General features: G+C 41.5%; 3 protein-coding genes across 4 annotated transcripts; 2 read left to right on the top strand and 1 right to left on the bottom strand.

Annotated features, from left to right (window-relative positions):
• The first annotated feature begins 249 nt into the window (after nucleotides 1-249).
• Nucleotides 250-4,055, top strand: LOC125227583. 2 transcript variants are annotated; one of them, XM_048131924.1, is made up of 4 exons: nucleotides 250-752; nucleotides 2,312-2,548; nucleotides 2,758-2,961; nucleotides 3,921-4,055. In XM_048131924.1, the coding sequence occupies exons 1-4, from the start codon at nucleotides 365-367 to the stop codon at nucleotides 3,950-3,952; spliced, it is 861 nt and encodes a 286-aa protein (XP_047987881.1). In that variant the 5' UTR covers nucleotides 250-364; the 3' UTR covers nucleotides 3,953-4,055. The 2 variants fall into 2 exon arrangements, with proteins under 2 accessions (XP_047987881.1, XP_047987880.1); XM_048131923.1 differs by having other exon boundaries at nucleotides 2,755-2,961.
• Nucleotides 4,056-4,637: 582 nt separating this feature from the next.
• LOC125226964 (adenylate kinase isoenzyme 1-like) lies at nucleotides 4,638-15,704 on the top strand. The gene is made up of 6 exons (XM_048131151.1): nucleotides 4,638-4,762; nucleotides 5,339-5,560; nucleotides 11,571-11,729; nucleotides 13,030-13,170; nucleotides 14,812-14,984; nucleotides 15,689-15,704. Exons 1-6 carry the CDS (start codon nucleotides 4,730-4,732, stop codon nucleotides 15,702-15,704), a joined length of 744 nt encoding a protein of 247 aa, XP_047987108.1. The 5' UTR covers nucleotides 4,638-4,729.
• LOC125227533 (adenylate kinase isoenzyme 1-like) lies at nucleotides 15,692-18,612 on the bottom strand. The gene is made up of 4 exons (XM_048131869.1): nucleotides 18,131-18,612; nucleotides 17,804-17,952; nucleotides 17,002-17,157; nucleotides 15,692-15,877 (listed from the first exon to the last, which is right to left on the bottom strand). Exons 1-4 carry the CDS (start codon nucleotides 18,417-18,419, stop codon nucleotides 15,782-15,784), a joined length of 690 nt encoding a protein of 229 aa, XP_047987826.1. The 5' UTR covers nucleotides 18,420-18,612; the 3' UTR covers nucleotides 15,692-15,781.
• Nucleotide 18,613: the final 1 nt, after the last annotated feature.

The raw sequence follows: 18,613 nt of genomic DNA, 5'->3' as shown, positions 1-18,613 counted from the left end.
AGGTCAAACCAATCATCAGATGTACACAATGGTTGTCATCATTACAGTAACGCCATTGTATTTGTAATTTTGTATCAATCTGTATGTCGGCTTCTCGCTGATTATGAATTACTAGGCATGTGCTATGTGATCCTCAGTTAAGCATTGCTTTTTGATTTTACTAAGCGTATCTATATGCGTCGAGAAACTTAGAAAACAAATATGATAGGACTGCAAATAAAATGCCTACTGAAAATACCTGGATGTGAACAGTACTAAGCTCATGTCAAGTGTTTTACAACGAATAGCTTTCTGTACTTTCAATTTGCAGTGCGAACTCCGTGGAATCAATTGACTTAGAAATAAACCAGTACCTTTTCTAATCATGAAAACGGAACAAATATGCCTCTTAATATTATCGTGTATAATTATAACAACCAGCGCAAATACAAAATGCTCCAGCGAAACAACTCCTATTGTCCCCAAATATTACAAAATGGAAAAATGCCAAAGGTCCAAACTTGGCATTGCCGCTAAGGCAAACTATACCAGTTTAACCAGTTGTCAGCGCCTTGGCATTGAGAAGAAGGCGTTAGCATTAAACTTCGTGCCACCTGAAGTGTTAAGGAAGACCGGGAAAAAGAAGAAGGATAATGAAACTGGACCTTTAGAGTATACTTGTGAGGTCCTGAAGTGTGCTGAGGTGGATGGAGGCTTATCTTTGGTTAACGACTCGAGATATGATTATTATAGCATCTACGCTAAGCCCGTATGTAAGTAACACCTTATTAATGGGCATTTCTCAGGAGGTGCGTTTTTACGTGTCCGGGGCAAAAAACGTCAGAACGGACTGCTCTAAAAATCTGAATTGATTCAGGCATAATATTTAGCCTCTGTTCTATTTGGCACACTACAAAATTATTTATTTTTTATTTGTATAATATAAGTAATAAAATATTAAATGCGAAAAATGACCTTCGGTGGGTGTGTCCCGCACCCAGAATTTGCAAAACAAAATATCATTACTCAAGATGGAGTTGTTATTCGCAGTTGTTATAGATATTCACGTATAAGGTAATAGTTAACCAATCATATTTTCTATATAAAAATAATATGTTAGCTAAACTCATCGAGTAAAGACACATTTACGATGTGTCCCGGGCTAGTGACTCATTTCGGTGTAATTTGTTAAACATGACGGCACTCCTACAAATTAGTAGATCAGGGAGCCAGTGGCACAAATATAGTATGTTTTAGCTATGTTTTAACCATTCAGTATAGAGGAGATGCAGTACCGTTTTATAAAGGGGACTTTTTAAAGGTTTCTCAGTCATTCGGTGGGTTTGGTTTCATGTTTTTTAAGATTCGGTGGTTCAATTTACTCCCTCAGTTTTAGTGCATTTGTCGTTATGCAAGGTACTAATAAATCCTTGAAAGTATGTTATTTCGTCATTATGACATCTCCTCTGTATCATGCATGCTATTGCAGTTATCTCCAAAAAGCGATAAAAATTGATATCAGTGGTGTTGATTTCCGTGGTTTCGGTGGATTTTTTGACCACCGATATCAAAAAAAGTGACCACCGACTTCGATTGGCACGTTGTAAACTGGTTTATTGTGCATTATTTTCTAAAATTTCATACTTAAAGAGTAGGATATACTCTATAAAAACATAAAACTATGTTTGTAAGCAAATAAAGCCATACTCAAGGGTAGAAAATTCACTACTAAATAATGACCAGGATATTACCACGTTAAAATTAGTAAAATTGCGCGATTATGAGCCTTTTTACATAACCTGTTATTGAATTAAAATGAAAATATCAATAAATTGAATAATAAGTTATATATAAAGCTGAAATGTGGAATACTGTGAAAAAAATTAATTCGGTGGGGCATATTGATTACAGTGCCCATACATAATTTCGGTGATTTTAAAATGTCAGATTTCTTAAAAACTATAAGGTTCTAATGGAGGCCTCCACCACCAATATTTTTTATATTTAAAGGCTAGATTTTAGTCAATTGACTAACATATCAAAAAAGTAGTAAATAAAAATCAGCACCGAAATCAGGCACCGAATGTCATCTCTGAGAATTGCCCATTTGTCAGTCAAGCATGCTCATAGATGGTGTGTAGGGATGATTAAAGCTAGGAAAAAGGGTGGGATCTGGCCGCGTCCTCTGATACTTCTTTTTTATTGAGTGATCCGTGACTAGAAAGTTCCTACAGCCAAATTTAGTCGGTGAGTCGCTAGTTTTAGGAAGGCAATAATGTAATGTGTGTGTTTTTGTTAATAATTTTAGACTGTTTGATTATGTTCATTGTAGTGCACATAAACTCCACATGCATCCCAGCAACCGGCATGTTCTACCTGACCCCAACCAGGCTCAACTACACGGAAGCCCGGACGGCCTGCAGAAACATGAGCGGGGTGTTAGCCGACACGGCGAGCGAGCAACGAACGGATGCGCTCGCGCAGATGCTGGCCGGTGCGGGAGTCGATGCCGCGCTGGTTTCGCTGCGGAGGAGTAATGCTAGCAACAGCGCGTTTATAGGAGCCAATGGTGCGTATGCTATCTTTCACTACACGTACACAATTACACACGGGACTGTATCTTCAAAAGGAGAAGACACCTAAACCTGCTCAAGTTGCAACTTCACTTGCTAACAGCAAGCAAGAACAAAATTGAAAAAACAAAACTGTGATAATGCAGTGACAGCACAAATGAACCCATACCCACCACAATTTAATATACCTATATTTTAACAGGAGACTCTTTAGACTGCACAACTTACCGGGCCTGGGCACCCGGGCACCCGCGGCGCCAACACGACAAATTCAACTGTGTCTTGGTCACCCGTCAGAAGACCTGGAGGTCAACGTCCTGTAAGAAGAAATACCAGGCGGTCTGCGAGCTGAACCCTGGAGGACCTTACAAACAAGGTTCCATATTTGCCTCGCTAGTACCTCCTAATGGTGAGTATCTGTCTTCTAACATCCCTTCGCAACGACGAAATTCCTAATGACTCGGGAGATGACATGGAGATAAGCCTTCTGTAAGTTGAAAACACCCGGCGCTCAGCACTTTTTTTTGACGGAGTGGGAATGCAGTTACGCATGAAGTTTGGAAGTCGCCATTTCTTTCTCCTCCCCTAGCGAGAGGTCGGCCCTACCCTACCCACTAAGCCCACCCGCGTTTCAACCTCTTTGCCGTTCGTTAGTGCGCGCTGGGATCGATGTATGTCATTGACCATGGCGCCCTCCGAGCTAGCTGAACCCTGGAGGATCGTATAAACGAGGCTCCATATTTGCCTCGCTAGTACCTCCCTAATAGTTAGTGGCTTTAGATCCTTCTAACATTCACTGACAGTCAGAAGACATGGAGATTGTCATAAGTATATATAGAGGTACTTTCATATGTGTGGGACGACTTGGATTGCTTCCTTAATAACTGGCCCGAAACTGCCCGAGATCGGGAAGATTGGAAAAAGAGGGGGGAGGCCTTTGCCCAGCAGTGGGACATAAAAGGCTCCCAATAATAATTATTATAATGTGTGGGTAGCAGCATAAAGATGGTCTTAGAACCAGCTTACCTGTGCTATTTACTCCTTCGTTTTAATACATATTTTACATGGCGCAGTCGGTAGGATCCGAACCTACGCTACCAAAGGAAATCAGATTTCGAATCAGATTTTACCGAGATCAGGAGATTAACGCCTGCATGAAGAAATACTCTGCGCTATATAATCAGAACCTTGGTGGACCGCACAAGCGAGTGGAAGCGAGGGTCAATATTTGCCTCTCACCCTACGTAAAAAGTCCCAGACACTATGAACTGTAAAAGCACACCGGTCTAATGGTCTCATGTCAGTTTATACTCTAACTATATTGGAAAATTTGTGTCTGTGTACTTTATGGAACAATATTTGTTTTAGGTACGGAAACACCTGCACAAAAAGAAGATTGAAAATGAGTGAACATAATAAAGGCCACAATAAAAGCTCTCCGTTGGGGAGTTTACTCCGCAGCAGCGCCAAAGATGGAAATGATATTATTGAAGTGTATTAAGCGTAAACTGTTGTACTTATACTAATGTAGTTTTTTAAAGTACGTATTGAAAGTAAACATTACCTTTATTACCATCAATATGTGATTTTTTAATTGTATCTCCTACACCTATTTCATTAATTCCGTATTCCGCTGTGATTCTTATCCAATTCTTATCTATTAGATTAGACGCGACATCTGTCAATTTCAATGACCTATTCTGGACCTATTTTAAGGGGTCTACAAACAGTTCAAACAATTTAACAATTTGGCTTTAGGCTTTTACAGACGTCGCAAAAAACAAAAACAAGTGCCTAGAAAAAGGCGCGTATTTAAAAATGTCTATGAGACCATACTTTTCATAGTTGCCCGTGGGCGCCGTATACCCTAATAAGTAAGTATTATATTCGTTGGAACCTACTCTTGTTATTTTGGCCCACTTTCCCACGTTTCACAGCCATATTTATTATACTACTCTTTGTTCACAGCCCAATAAATGAAACATCATAAAAGGAGGTCAGAATGCGCGAATGTTTTCACTGGCCAGTGACCGCCATAATTCGAAAACCGTCACTAATCTAGACGTTTCCTTTTCAAAATCGTGTCAACTGTATTGGCAATGTCATTATATTTCAAAAACTTTATTGAATATTAATTATTATTAGTTTACAATTGTACTCGGTAGTTTGTAGCCATAATGGGCTGTTTATATTCAAAGAATGAGAATGAGGTATGTTTTGGTGTTTTTCCGGTGAATATGAGTTAATGACATTTGTTACGACCAGCTGTTAGAGTACACCTAGTTATATTCTGTAGGTATGTGACATCCATTTAGTGGTCAGGCCAATCCCACTCGTGAGCCGCCCTATATTTTGCACCTGAACTATTTTTTCGCATTTCAACATATCGGCTATTGTGCTGCTATTTCGTTAAACTGAGAACGACTCTTGTGTGGTGGTAATCGGGCTGTTCAAATCTGTAGGCCATCACTGTATGTCAAGTATTTCAAACTGAACAAACATAACGAAAATGTGTGTAGGTATACACGAATGTAACTTATAACAAAACTATGAGTAATTACGTTATTTATTTTCTGTAAGGTGGATGAGGTACTTCCCCGATTGGGTTCTGCTTTATGGTCATAACGGAGTCGTCGCACCGCACTCGTTCTTACATATGGGTGACCTTGCATTGAACTTGGTGCAGTGCGGTAGTCTGTTAGTGCTTGTAGATCTGGAATTACCTCCACTTTGCTGAACTTATCAAACAAAGAAATTGGTTACATTTACAACCCCCATACTTATAGGACGAAGGCATATACGACATGACGCCGATCAGAAACCTTCCAGTGATCTTCGTGAACGGCGTCCCCGGCGCCGGGAACCAGACTGTGGCGGAAACCATTTCCAACATCACCGGGTACACCATGATCAGGCCTGGAGACCTGGTGCGGGCTGAGGCCGAAAAGGACACAGCTAGAGGCCGGTTGATAGCTGATAGGCTGAACGCACAGGATGAGGTTCCTGAGGTAATAAGGAATTTTTTAAATTGCTAAAGGCCCAGTCCAGAAGTTCAAGATTTTGTACAAGTTGCTAACTCTGCATCAAGTGGTTACACCATGATCAGGCCTGGAGATCTGGTGCGGGCTGAGGCCGAGAAGGACACAGCTAGAGGCCGGTTGATAGCTGACCGGCTGAACGCACAGGATGAGGTTCCTGAGGTAATAAGGATTTTTTTAAATTGCAAAAGGCCCAGTCCAGAAGTTCAAGGTTTGTACAAGTTGCTAACTCTGCATCTAGTGGTTATGTACACCATAATCAGGCCTGGAGACCTGGTGCGGGCTGAGGCCGAGAAGGACACAGCTAGAGGCCGGTTGATAGCTGATCAGCTAAACGCACAGGATAAGGTTCCTGAGGTAATAAGGAATTTTTTAAATTTCTAAAGGCCCAGTCCAGAAGTTCAAGGTTTGTACAAGTTGCTAACTCTGCATCAAGTGGTTACACCATGATCAGGCCTGGAGATCTGGTGCGAGCTGAGGCTGAGAAGGACACAGCTAGAGGCCGGTTGATAGCTGACCGGCTGAACGCACAGGATGAGGTTCCTGAGGTAATAAGGAATTTTTTAAATTGCTAAAGGTTCAGTCCAGAAGTTCAAGGTATGTACAAGTTGCTAATTCTGCATAAAGTGGTTAAACCATGATCAGGCCTGGAGATCTGGTGCGGGCTGAGGCCGAGAAGGACACAGCTAGAGGCCGGTTGATAGCTGACCGGCTGAACGCACAGGATGAGGTTCCTGAGGTAATAAGGAATTTTTTAAATTGCTAAAGGTTCAGTCCAGAAGTTCAAGGTATGTACAAGTTGCTAATTCTGCACCAAGTGGTTACACCATGATCAGGCCTGGAGATCTGGTGCGGGCTGAGGCTGAGAAGGACACAGCTAGAGGCCGGTTGATAGCTGACCGGCTGAATGCACAGGATGAGGTTCCTGAGGTAATAAGGAATTTTTTAAATTGCTAAAGGTTCAGTCCAGAAGTTCAAGGTATGTACAAGTTGCTAATTCTGCATAAAGTGGTTATACCATGATCAGGCCTGGAGACCTGGTGCGGGCTGAGGCTGAGAAAGACACAGCTAGAGGTCGGTTGATAGCTGACAGGCTGAACGCACAGGATGAGGTTTCTGAGGTAATAAGGATTTTTTTAAATTGATAAAGGTTCAGTCCAGAAGTTCAAGGTATGTACAAGTTGCTAATTCTGCACCAGAATAATAGTAAGGAATTGTCCATAATTGGATACTTTAAACCAAGCATTAATAGTTGTCCGGGTAAATTTGTAAATTTTGGTGGTAAACATTGAAAATGACTTTATGGTCGAACGAAATGCAACAAGGCTTAGAAACGTGTAGTAGCCTGTTAGTTTAGTTCTGTTCTTGCCCTGAACTATGACGTACGTGTCGTACGTCACTGGATCTGACCAGCAAACACGTAAGTACCTAATTTTGGTGTATTAAAATATTTTTTCATGCAATTTTGGTGGTATATCTAATGACAAACAAGTAGTTATGTTTACGTAAACTGTTTTTAAAGCATGTTTATGGTTTCTTTAAAAAGTAATAAACTTGAAAGTGACGTGAATGAAATAGTTTATTTTAAAAAAATTTATTATGCAATGGTTCTAATTTTGGTGCATCAATTTTGGTGGTTTTGGTGGTAATTGGAAAGCCACCAAAATTGCTTAATGCCACCAAAATTGATACTTACGAGTATCCTGAGCTAAAACGAAGTATTTTATTTATATGCTGTCATATATTTATACTTTTAGTTTACAATAATAATTGACTAAGTTGATTAAATACCAGTAACAACGAAAAACTTTAAAATAAACTATAATTTCACTTTTTGTAATAGAAAATAATTCATTTTTAGAATGGCTAACCAAAAAAAGAAACAATCTAGAGAGGAGGTCCTTGAAAAGAAGAAACTTGCTGAGCGGAAACGAATAAGGAGAATTATGAGTAATCCCGAGAAAGCAGCAGATTTGCGAAGAAAAGAAGGGGAACGGTATCATCGTTAAAAAGCCCAAGGTAAGATTTGACCTCTAAGCAGCATGCAGCCTCGTGAAAGACGAAGAAAAAGGAATAGACAGAATTTCAGAGCATATTATAAAAGACAAAAAGGAAGGCTTCGTAATGAGCACAAGTATTAGCACCAGCAAGTGGGATTCCCACTTCGCCCCTGCCTGGTCCTTCTACGCCACAAAATCCTTGTCTCAGTCGCTCTCGTTCTCCGAGTCCTGAGCTTGACACAAACATCTCACGTCGACTACGCTCCCAAGCTGTCCATCGCAATGTGTCCAATAACCCATAGTTTCTGTATTGTCAAATTCTTTATAGTCCATAATTTTATTTTTGCAGTTCAAACATATTCGTTGCAAGTTACAGTAATGACCTCACAACACAAACTGTATTCCCGGGCAAATACAATCTGGGTGAATTCAAGTCAAGAGTGAATAGGCTGTTACTGAACCAGTGAGCTACAACCTCGGCCTTGTCGTCACTTTCCATCAGGTGCGACTAAGGTCAATCACTGGCCAGTTTATAATAATAAAAAAAAAAAAAAAAACTTTTGTGTCTAGTAGGTACTGCTTTTATTGATGATAATTTTCATTTTTAATGCGGATTCTAACAACTCCATGTTCGCATGTATTTGACATAGACAGGTGTAAAGATTAGTCAGTTCTGCTTTTACAACCCAAAAGGGTTTCATTCTAGCGAAAGTTACGTACCTAACTGACTGGAGGATAGCCTGATTTTAAATAACTTTGGTGTAATTTTTTTATTGACGCATTCAGATATCTTTTTTGTTTTTTTGAGTCTCTTTTTCTTTAATCAAAGTCTTCTTCTTTCTCGCAGTGTATACATTTGTGATGCTTTAGTTCTTTGATACCTTCGAATTATTTTTTTTATACTACGTTATAAAATGAAAAATATCATCAATAAAAGCAGTACCTACTATTCACGTTACGAAAAGTTTGTGTTGTGAGGTCATTACTGTAACTTGCAATGAAAATGTTTGAACTGCAAAAATAAAATTATGGACTATAAAGAATTTGACAACACAGAAACTATGGGTTATTGGACACATTGCGATGGACAGCTTGGGAGTGTAGCCGACGTGAGATGTTTGTGTCAAGCTCAGGACTCGGAGAACGAGAGCGACTGAGACAAGGATTTTGTGGCGTAGAAGGACCAGGCGGGGCGAGGGCGAAGTGGGAATCCCACTTGCTGGTGCTAATACTTGTGCTCATTACAAAGCCTTCCTTTTTTTTTCTTTTATAATATGCTCTGAAATTCTGTCTATTCCTTTTTCTTCGTCTTTCACGAGGCTGCATGCTGCTTAGAGGTAAAATCTTACCTTGGGCTTTTTAACGATGATACCGATCCCTTTCTTTTCTTCGCAAATCTGCTGCTTTCTCGGGATCACTCATAATTCTCCTTTTTCGTTTCCGCTCAGCAAGTTTCTTCTTTTCAAGGACCTCCTCTCTCGATTGTTTCTTTTTTTGGTTAGCCATTCTAAAAGTGAATTATTTTCTATTACAAACAGTGAAATTATAGTTTATTTCTAGTATAGTCTCATACCTACACATCGATTTTAGCGAGTTTGTTATAATCAGATAATCACTATAATAAAACGGATCATAAAACATCTGTCTTTGTTTCATTTTATAACTGATTAAATATAAATATACTACTAATGTGCAGAAATATCTAATTTTGGCGTGAATGAACAATTTTGGTGGCCAGTAAACCTAATTTTGGTGGGTGTACGCAATTTTGGTGGCAACCAAATTATTAAAACCATAATATCTCCAAAAATACTATGTGTATTACGGGGGCATTACTACACAATATACATTGGGACTAGTTACGTATAATCCATACATAATTTAGACATAAACTAAAAAAAATACCACCAAAATTAGTCAAATTTGGAACCTGTTGAAATTCACCCACCAAGTGGTTACACCATGATCAGGCCTGGAGACCTGGTGCGGGCTGAGGCCGAGAAGGACACAGCTAGAGGCCGGTTGATAGCTGATCAGCTAAACGCACAGGATAAGGTTCCTGAGGTAATAAGGATTTTTTTAAATTGCTAAAGGCTCAGTCCAGAAGTTCAAGGTTTGTACAAGTTGCTAACTCTGCATCAAGTGGTTACACCATGATCAGGCCTGGAGACCTGGTGCGGGCTGAGGCCGAGAAGGATACAATTAGAGGCCGGTTGATAGCTGACCGGCTGAACGCACAGGATGAGGTTCCTGAGGTAATAAGGTATTTTTTAAATTGCTAAAGGTTCAGTCCAGAAGTTCAAGGTATGTACAATTTGCTAATTCTGCATAAAGTGGTTATACCATGATCAGGCCTGGAGATCTGGTGCGGGCTGGGGCCGAGAAGGACACAGCTAGAGGCCGGTTGATAGCTGACCGGCTGAACGCATAGGATGAGGTTCCTGAGGTAATAAGGAATTTTTTAAATTGCTAAAGGTTCAGTCCAGAAGTTCAAGGTATGTACAAGTTGCTAATTCTGCATAAAGTGGTTATACCATGATCAGGCCTGGAGACCTGGTGCGGGCTGAGGCTGAGAAGGACACAGCTAGAGGTCGGTTGATAGCTGACAGGCTGAACGCACAGGATGAGGTTTCTGAGGTAATAAGGATTTTTTTAAATTGATAAAGGTTCAGTCCAGAAGTTCAAGGTATGTACAAGTTGCTAATTCTGCACCAAGTGGTTACACCATGATCAGGCCTGGAGACCTGGTGCGGGCTGAGGCCGAGAAGGACACAGCTAGAGGCCGGTTGATAGCTGATCAGCCAAACGCACAGGATAAGGTTCCTGAGGTAATAAGGATTTTTTTAAATTGCTAAAGGCTCAGTCCAGAAGTTCAAGGTTTGTACAAGTTGCTAACTCTGCATCAAGTGGTTACACCATGATCAGGCCTGGAGACCTGGTGCGGGCTGAGGCCGAGAAGGATACAATTAGAGGCCGGTTGATAGCTGACCGGCTGAACGTACAGGATGAGGTTCCTGAGGTAATAAGGAATTTTTTAAATTGCTAAAGGTTCAGTCCAGAAGTTCAAGGTATGTACAAGTTGCTAATTCTGCACAAAGTGGTTATACCATGATCAGGCCTGGAGACCTGGTGCGGGCTGAGGCTGAGAAGGACACAGCTAGAGGCCGGTTGATAGCTGACTGTCTGAAAGCACAGGATGAGGTTCCTGAGGTAATAAGGATTTTTTAAATTGCTAAAGGCCCAGTCCAGAAGTTCAAGGTTTGTACAAGTTGCTAACTCTGCATCAAGTGGTTACACCATGATCAGGCCTGGAGACCTGGTGCGGGCTGAGGCCGAGAAGGATACAGTTAGAGGCCGGTTGATAGCTGACCGGCTGAACGCACAGGATGGGGTTCCTGAGGTAATAAGGATTTTTTGAAATTGCTAAAGGCCCAGTCCAGAAGTTCAAGGTATGTCAAGTTGCTAATTCTGCACCAAGTGGTGTACCACACACACAAGTGGTGGTTCTGGTGTACCATGATCAGGCCTGGAGACCAGGTGCGAGCTAAGGCCGAGAAAGACACAGCTAAAGGCCGGTTGAACGCACAGGATGAGGTTCCTGAGGTAATAAGGATTTTTTTAAATTGCTAAAGGCTCAGTCCAGAAGTGCAAGGTTTGTATAAGTTTAAGCTAACTTTGCATCAAGTGGTTACACCATGATCAGGCCTAGAGACCTGGTGCGAGCTGAGGCCGAGGACACAGCTAGAGGCCGGTTCGCGCACTTGTAATACAATACCTTTCGAAAAACGGGCCCCTGATCTAATCGAAAATGATGAGTCTAGAACCGGGCGCGAAGAAGAGGTTCTGGGGCAGACAGAAAATAATAACATGTCTACGAATACATTTTTGAAAAAATATTTTTGTTATAAAGTCCAGTTCATGCGGTATCCTACTTGCCATGTATTGCTCCAAATGTTTACATCGATTTTGTATGCCCGCAGCAACTGACGGTAGACCTGATCAAGGAGGAAATGCTGCAGCAGCAAGACTGTAAGGGCTTCATCCTGGTTAGCTTCCCCAAGAGCTCCCGCATGTCCAGCATGTTCCATCGCCAAGTGAAATGGCCGGAGAAGATCGTCGCCCTGGAAGTTGATAATGAGGTACTTGTTCCACTTTGTTCAATATCAGTTGAATCATGCCAGTGCCCATGATGAAGGAAGATCTTGCCATCCCCATCTTTGTTTAAGCAAACAAAGCGCGTGTAGGTTTTATCCGGGTGGGCTTGCCCGAGAGCTCTGCTGCTGTCATTTAAGTTGGACCATATATTATGTAGATATAGACATTGGTCGAAAACAGGTACAGTCTAAAATTTATTTATTTATTTATTTAATCTTTATTGAACAAAGAAACACAATGTACAATAGGCGAACTTAATGCCATAAGGCATTCTCTACCAGTCAACCTTTAGGCAAAGCAGAGAAGTTGTAGGCGGAAAATGATGATGGTTGGCATGTTGGCAATCATCGGATATCTTAAATCTCCAGATAAGAATAACGTGAGCTTCGCGGCGTTATGACAATGTAGGTACTCATGAGTATTGTACTTCTTAACTCTACTTTTTAATAGTTATTTGTTATACAAGGGGGCAAAGTTGTATTTTAACGCCGAGTGTGGAATTGAAAAACGAGCAAGTGAAAGGATTCTATAGTTGAACCACAAGCGAAGCGAGTGGTTCGAGAATAGAATCCTGAACTTTCGAGTTTTTTAACACACGAGAAGTAAAATACATTTGCACCCGAGTGTAACACAAAACTTTTCCCCTCCTATAGCGAGGAAACTACAACGCAAAAAAATGCGCTTATCACTGCTTCCAGTAGTTCAACAGGTGGTAAATCATCTTTATTACTAGATTCACCTACTTGTATCAATTTTAAAGCAGTTAATTTGACTTTATTCAAGGTCAAATTACTTTACCCACTAGTGGATAAAATGCGTTTTTACCCGCTGGTATTAAAGGACAAAACACGTGTTTCCGAGCTAGTGAGGGGAAAATACTTTTTCACCACACCAACTGGTAAAGACTTACTTTTCTATTCGAAAACAGATAGCAAAATTGCATTTTATCCACAAGAGTGCAAAGTATTTCATACAAATTTTAACTTGCTGTCTTAAAAGCTGGCTAGAATTTACTTATAAATGATGATTTTGCATAATAAATATTGAATAAATCGATGGATTTGATTTAGTTTGATGTTTTATAGTCGGTATTTTGTTCGTGTTGGTGTGGTGAAAATTTTGTGTTTCACTCGGTAGCAAAGTTAGTTTACCTTCGTGCTTTGAGGTTTCAATATTCTCTCGCAACGCTCAATATTCCACTTTTTAATATTGGAATCTTCCGCTAGCTCGGGTATCAATGTAAAACAAATAACTATTTGAGCAAAAGTTTTCCTTTGTTGACAGGTGGCAGCGACCCGACTTCAGGCCAAGCTCTCTGAACTGGGCAGACCAGAGTCAGACATAAACTCCGCGAGGCAGATAGTCAGAGAAGCGGCACAGAAAGTCAAGAGCGTACACAAGAGGCTTGGAGGACACATTGTTACGGTAAGACCATACCACAGTATAATAAAGAATACTATCGTACAGTATGGCCACTCCCGCTCCCCGCTGAAAACCGCTGCACACCCCCTCTCGGTTACCTCACAGGTACCACCTGTCAAAAACGCGAACAGACGACCTGTCATATTTCACTAGTACAAGCATAGTAAGTGTTCACCTACACGAGCTTAGACTGTGTGCTAGGAACGCGCCTCTTCCATATATTTGATCGCCACTGTCCGAGATGTTACAGTCACCGGCATAAATAAGTGATGATTTCTGTACCTTGTCACTTTAACGTCGTGTCTGAAATGTAATACGAAATTCTCAAACGATTTAAAGCGTATAAAAATCATCACTTATTTATGCCGTTGACTGTACCATACTGTAACGCTGTAAATGAGGCTTGTTGGTGAGAAATGTGAGAGATTTTGTATGAAGCGCTGGTGGCCTAGCGGTAAGAGCGCGCGACTTTCAATTCGGAGGTCGTGGGGTCGGACCCCGGCTCGTACCAATGAGTTTTTTGGAACTTCTGTGCAAAATGTCATTTGATATTTGACATTGGTGAAGGAAAACGTCGTGAGAAAACAGGACTATTTTCCAATAAGGCCTAGTTACCCATCAGGTTGGAAGGTCAGATGGCAATCGCTTTCGTAAAACTTGTGCCTACGCCAAATGTTCGGATTAGTTGTGTGAGAATAGAGAACCCCTATAAAGGCTTAATTCTCGAGCAAATGAGCCGTGGCAAATGCCGAGATAACACAAGGATGATGATGAGGTGGGAAATGTGAGAATAGAGGTTTTAATTAATATACAAAAGACGAAGCTATAAAGTGGATTAATTCTCTGGAGTTCTTTATTACTAGATTTATTGATCAATTTTAAAGCTCTTTGATTTGAATATTTATTGCCATACGATTAAATAAATAAATAATTAATGAGTGAGGAAGTGTAACGCGTGATCGTAGCATACAGGCGGGTCATGGAAAAACGTTGTAGGCAGATAGTCGGATAAGTGGCGAACAAACTTGAGTGTGTCTGGGGTCCGGGGAGAGCAGCTGCGGTAAGATAGGAGTTATGATAGTCAATATCTCATCAAAATTAATGAAGGAAGCCTTTAAGGGCCGGTTGAATCAAACCGTCTGTGACCATTAAAGCGTTCGATAAATTTTGTTGTATGGGAAGTTCCATAGACATCTGCTGCGTGACGATGGTGTGTTTGTCAAGTCAAATGTGGTTGATGCAACTGGCCCTAAGACGGATAATTTCTGCCACACGTCATACATAGCAATTCGTCAAACAGAAGGAAACTTGCAAATACGAGTAATGTTCATAAAACTTTTCAGTGGCTTTAGGTACACATGAATCCGTACTAATATTATAAATGGGAAGTGTGTGCGTCTGTTTGTTTGTCCGTCTTTCACGGAAAAACGGAGAGACGAATTGACGTGGTTTTTTAAGTGGAGATAGTTAAAGGGATGGAATGTGACATAGACTACTTTTTGTCTCTTTCTAACCCTCCATTTCCCTAAATTGGAGGGCGACCCGAAGTTCTTATGGAGCTTCCGCAATTTTCCTGAATTTGAACGTCACTTGAAGCACAATCTCTTTCTGGATAACCATTAATACTGCTCTCAAAAATTCCAGTTGGACAGTACCAGTAACCCGAAAGCGCTAGCATCCACTCTAGAAGAGATTCTGTCGGACATGCTGGAGACTACCGACAAGGAAGGAGAAACCAGCTCGCAACAGGAGACACAGGAAAACCAGGAGAGACAGGAACATGGAAGACAGGAACAGGGAAGGCAGGAACAGGGAAGGCAGGGGGCGACAGGAAGACGCCCGAGTAGAAGTCGCAGCCAGTTAGGGTATCGGAACTGTATTGTTTTTAAAATAATTTATTGTACGAGTTTTTCTATATGGTGTTTTATTGCATGTTTTACTTACACACAGCTACTTTCCCTTTTTTTACCAAAGTCGCAGATGAGGTCATTTGTCATTTGGCGCCCCTCTCATAGTTTTTGCACCTAGAGCGGCCGCTCCACTCGCTCTACCTTCCAGATTTATTTCTCTTACTTCACTGTGGAACTAGTGACATACTGCAACCTAAATGGTCGTGTACGGTGCGGTTTCAGAGGATTTTCCTCCCACGGACGCCGAGGTATTCCCGATGAACTACAGTATGGGGTTCTTCAAAAAAGGAGTGTACAAGTTTCTAATGGATTGGCAACGCACATGTGACACCCCTTGAGCTGCAGGCATCCATAGGTTACGGTGACCCCTTTCCATCAGGCGGACCGTATACCTGTTTGCCACCGACGTGGTATAGAAAAAGTACGCAATTTGCGAACTTCTGTTTTCCCGGTGGGCCCTTTAACCTCACTACGTTCAGGATAGACTCCATTATATCATTCAGGGTTCAATGCACACCCTCGCCATAATTAATTATTATTCGACTCCCCTGTGCCAGAATCTACCAACTATTCTAAAACAATAAACACTATAAAAAATAAATTGGATGCAGTTTCGGCTGTCCATAAATGGAGTTTATTCAGGAATCTAAAATACAAATTTTCAGCAAATTATTCAACAATTAAAAAAAAACTACTATACTACTTTATTTTGGTAGGACAGTTCCCGTGTTAGAGATGAAGGAGTCTAGGAGATCCGACAGCTCTCTAAACATCGTATCTGCATCGTTCTCAGCATTTATCTGCAGAAAAATAGAAAAGTATACTTGAAGTGTCATGAATATCACCGGCACATATGCATATGAAAACAGCCTGTGAGTGGCTGCGCAGACTGATGTCTGTTCGGTGATCCGAATGTGAGGATCCTTAACCTTCTGTAGCAAACGAAGCCGTTGCGTTGTTATGAAAGAGCGATGATTAACATCATCAATATGGGAAATTGAGAGAGACGCAGCGTTTTGCTGTCGATTCCGCATTTGACGCCTAGACAAGGGAACAATCGATAACGAAACGCTATTTATGTCCCAGGACAGACAACTCACTCTAAATGGAATAGGCGGCGAGTTAGCAGCTCGTCCAGATCGAAGGTGTGCGTCTCCTTCTATCTGACCGCTGTAACTCTTCCATATGAGTGACAATTGGCGTCTTAAGTATCCAGGAGACACAAGCTACTCACTCTAAACGCCTTATCGGAGTAGACGGCGTGCAGCAATTCGCAGGTGGCCTTCATCTTCCAAGCGCTGATCCAGCTTCGTGCCCAGGGGTGGGGGGGGGGGTCACGTGGTAAAGGCCCGGGGCCCCAGAGGGGGGGTCACGTGGTCTATTTGTATGGCCAACTTAGGCTCCAGGGGGGGTCATGACCTCCATGACCCCCCCCCCTGGATCCGCGCATGTCATCTTCTGTCTGACCGCTGCAACTCTTCAATATGAGTGACAATTTGCGTCTAAAGTATCCAGGCGACACAAGCTACTCACTCTAAACGCATTATCGGAGTAGGCGGCGTGCAGCAGTTCGAAGGTGGCCTTCATCTTCTGGCTGACCGCTGTAACTCTTCAATATGAGTGACAATTGGCGTCTAAAGTATCCAGGAGACACAAGCTACTCACTCTAAACGTATTATCGGAGTAGGCGGCGTGCAGCAGTTCGAAGGTGGCCTTCATCTTCTGTCTGACCGCTGTTACTCTGCCATATTAGTTACATTGGCGTCTAAAGTATCCAGGAGACACAAGCTACTCACTCTAAACGCCTTATCGGAGTAGGCGGCGTGCAGCAGTTCGAAAGTGGCCTTCATATGTCTGACCGCTGTTACTCTTCCATATTAGTTACATTGGCGTCTAAAGTATCCAGGAGACACAAGCTACTCACTCTAAACGCCTTATCGGAGTAGGCGGCGAGCAGTAGCTCGTCCAGCTCAAAGGTGGCCTTGACCTTCTGTCTGACTGCTTGCTCATTCAGCGAGGCGTCGCGCTTCACCAGACGACGAGTTAAGGTATCTGATGTTGCTTCCAGGTAGAAGATTACCTGAGGGGTCATGAAGTGGTTACTGGTAAGGAGTGTGCTTGGAGCTAGAGGGTAAATGGGAGATAGTTAATTAGCACTCTTTAGGTAGAAGAAACAATTAGTTTATCTTAACGCGATTAAAATTCATGTGAATTTTATTTTTGAACGCCAATAACACCTACTTTGTGCCGTACCTACGTACCTACAGTGTCAAAAACAATATATCCCTACTGTTTCGTAAGTTGATTAACTTCAACGTGCTCTTGCAGAATATTAAAAATAAGGCACAGCGGGGCAATTTCGTCTGGGGGCCAAATGCAACTGATCCAGTTTTTTCCATGTTTATATTATTAATTAGTGTCGACTGGTTATCTATCGCACCCGTGTTCAGTGGATACAATCATGTGGAACTCAACTTACGCAACCTAATAGTAAAAATGGAGAAAATGGATCAGTTACAATCGAGATTTGCCCCGCTGTACCTTATACACGTGTGCCAGTTGTAGAAAGATTCTAAAAAGGCTGGAAACGTTCTCGGAAATTTAATGTCATCGATTGCTTTACAAACTATAATTTCCGAATATCTTTATGTGAACTTTATTGGGTATTCCCAAAACAAAGACTCTCTAAACAAAGAGGCTCTTTGCAAAACAAAGAGGTTACTTACTGTACAAGGTCTAATTCTTTTCTCGAACATGACGGCTTGACTCTTCTCCTTCGGGAACCCATCAAGAACAAATCCCTTAGCCACTCTGGCGTTTCTGTAGATGGCGTCTTTCAGCAGATCGATGATCACATCGCTTGGTGCTGTGTCATCTAAAAGGTAATTAAGGTTTCATAAAGAAATTTTGCATACATAGCAGTGCTTACCTAAAAGTACAAGTTTCAGTATTTTTTTTAGGAAAATTGACTGGAAGCGGAAAATTACGATAAGCTTTTCCGGTTTTTTTCTGAAAACTTTCTTGGCTAACGTTATATTAATTAATTCACTCACTTCGCTCCAAAATCTTAGACAGGCACTTCCCTCGCACCGACCCCGATTTCACCTCTTCTCGAACCAACTCATCTGTCAACAGTAGTAGAAACCCATACTTGCTTATGATCTTCGTACACAGGGTCCCCTTGCCCGACCCCGGGCCTCCGAGTACCCACACTATTGGTATACCTTCCAAGGAGATTCTTTTGAACGCCTTGCATTTCTCAGATCTGCATTGCAAGGGGCAAGGGGGCAGTTTCTCGATTACATCTTCTTCGCAAGGCCAGCAAGGGTCTTGGTCAGCCATTTTTACAAAGAAATTATAATTGTCATTTATTTTAACGCATTTTATATATCAAAGATTAGCAAACAATATGGTTTATGTTTTGTACAAAATGATTTGGCTATTTGAAATGTAAATACACGTAAATAATTAGTAATGTCACAGGGTGACAAATTTGTCAAAATTCTAATTTTGCCGACTCCATCCTCCTTGGTTTC

Source organism: Leguminivora glycinivorella, chromosome 6, assembly GCF_023078275.1.
Source record: "Leguminivora glycinivorella isolate SPB_JAAS2020 chromosome 6, LegGlyc_1.1, whole genome shotgun sequence".
Taxonomy (NCBI): Eukaryota; Metazoa; Arthropoda; class Insecta; order Lepidoptera; family Tortricidae; genus Leguminivora; species Leguminivora glycinivorella.
This window is presented reverse-complemented; position numbering and strand designations above follow the sequence as displayed.

Coding starts and splice junctions, on each gene's coding strand:
- LOC125227583 (XM_048131923.1), top strand. CDS start 365: ATGAAAACGGAACAAATATGCCTCTTAATATTATCGTGTATAATTATA. Junction 753..2,311: donor CATCTACGCTAAGCCCGTAT/GTAAGTAACACC, acceptor TGTTCATTGTAG/TGCACATAAACTCCACATGC. Junction 2,549..2,754: donor CGCGTTTATAGGAGCCAATG/GTGCGTATGCTA, acceptor ATATTTTAACAG/GAGACTCTTTAGACTGCACA.
- LOC125226964 (XM_048131151.1), top strand. CDS start 4,730: ATGGGCTGTTTATATTCAAAGAATGAGAATGAG. Junction 4,763..5,338: donor ATTCAAAGAATGAGAATGAG/GTATGTTTTGGT, acceptor CCATACTTATAG/GACGAAGGCATATACGACAT. Junction 11,730..13,029: donor CCCTGGAAGTTGATAATGAG/GTACTTGTTCCA, acceptor CTTTGTTGACAG/GTGGCAGCGACCCGACTTCA.
- LOC125227533 (XM_048131869.1), bottom strand. CDS start 18,419: ATGGCTGACCAAGACCCTTGCTGGCCTTGCGAAGAAGATGTAATCGAG. Junction 17,953..18,130: donor GTCTAAGATTTTGGAGCGAA/GTGAGTGAATTA, acceptor ATTACCTTTTAG/ATGACACAGCACCAAGCGAT. Junction 17,158..17,803: donor AAAGAATTAGACCTTGTACA/GTAAGTAACCTC, acceptor ATGACCCCTCAG/GTAATCTTCTACCTGGAAGC.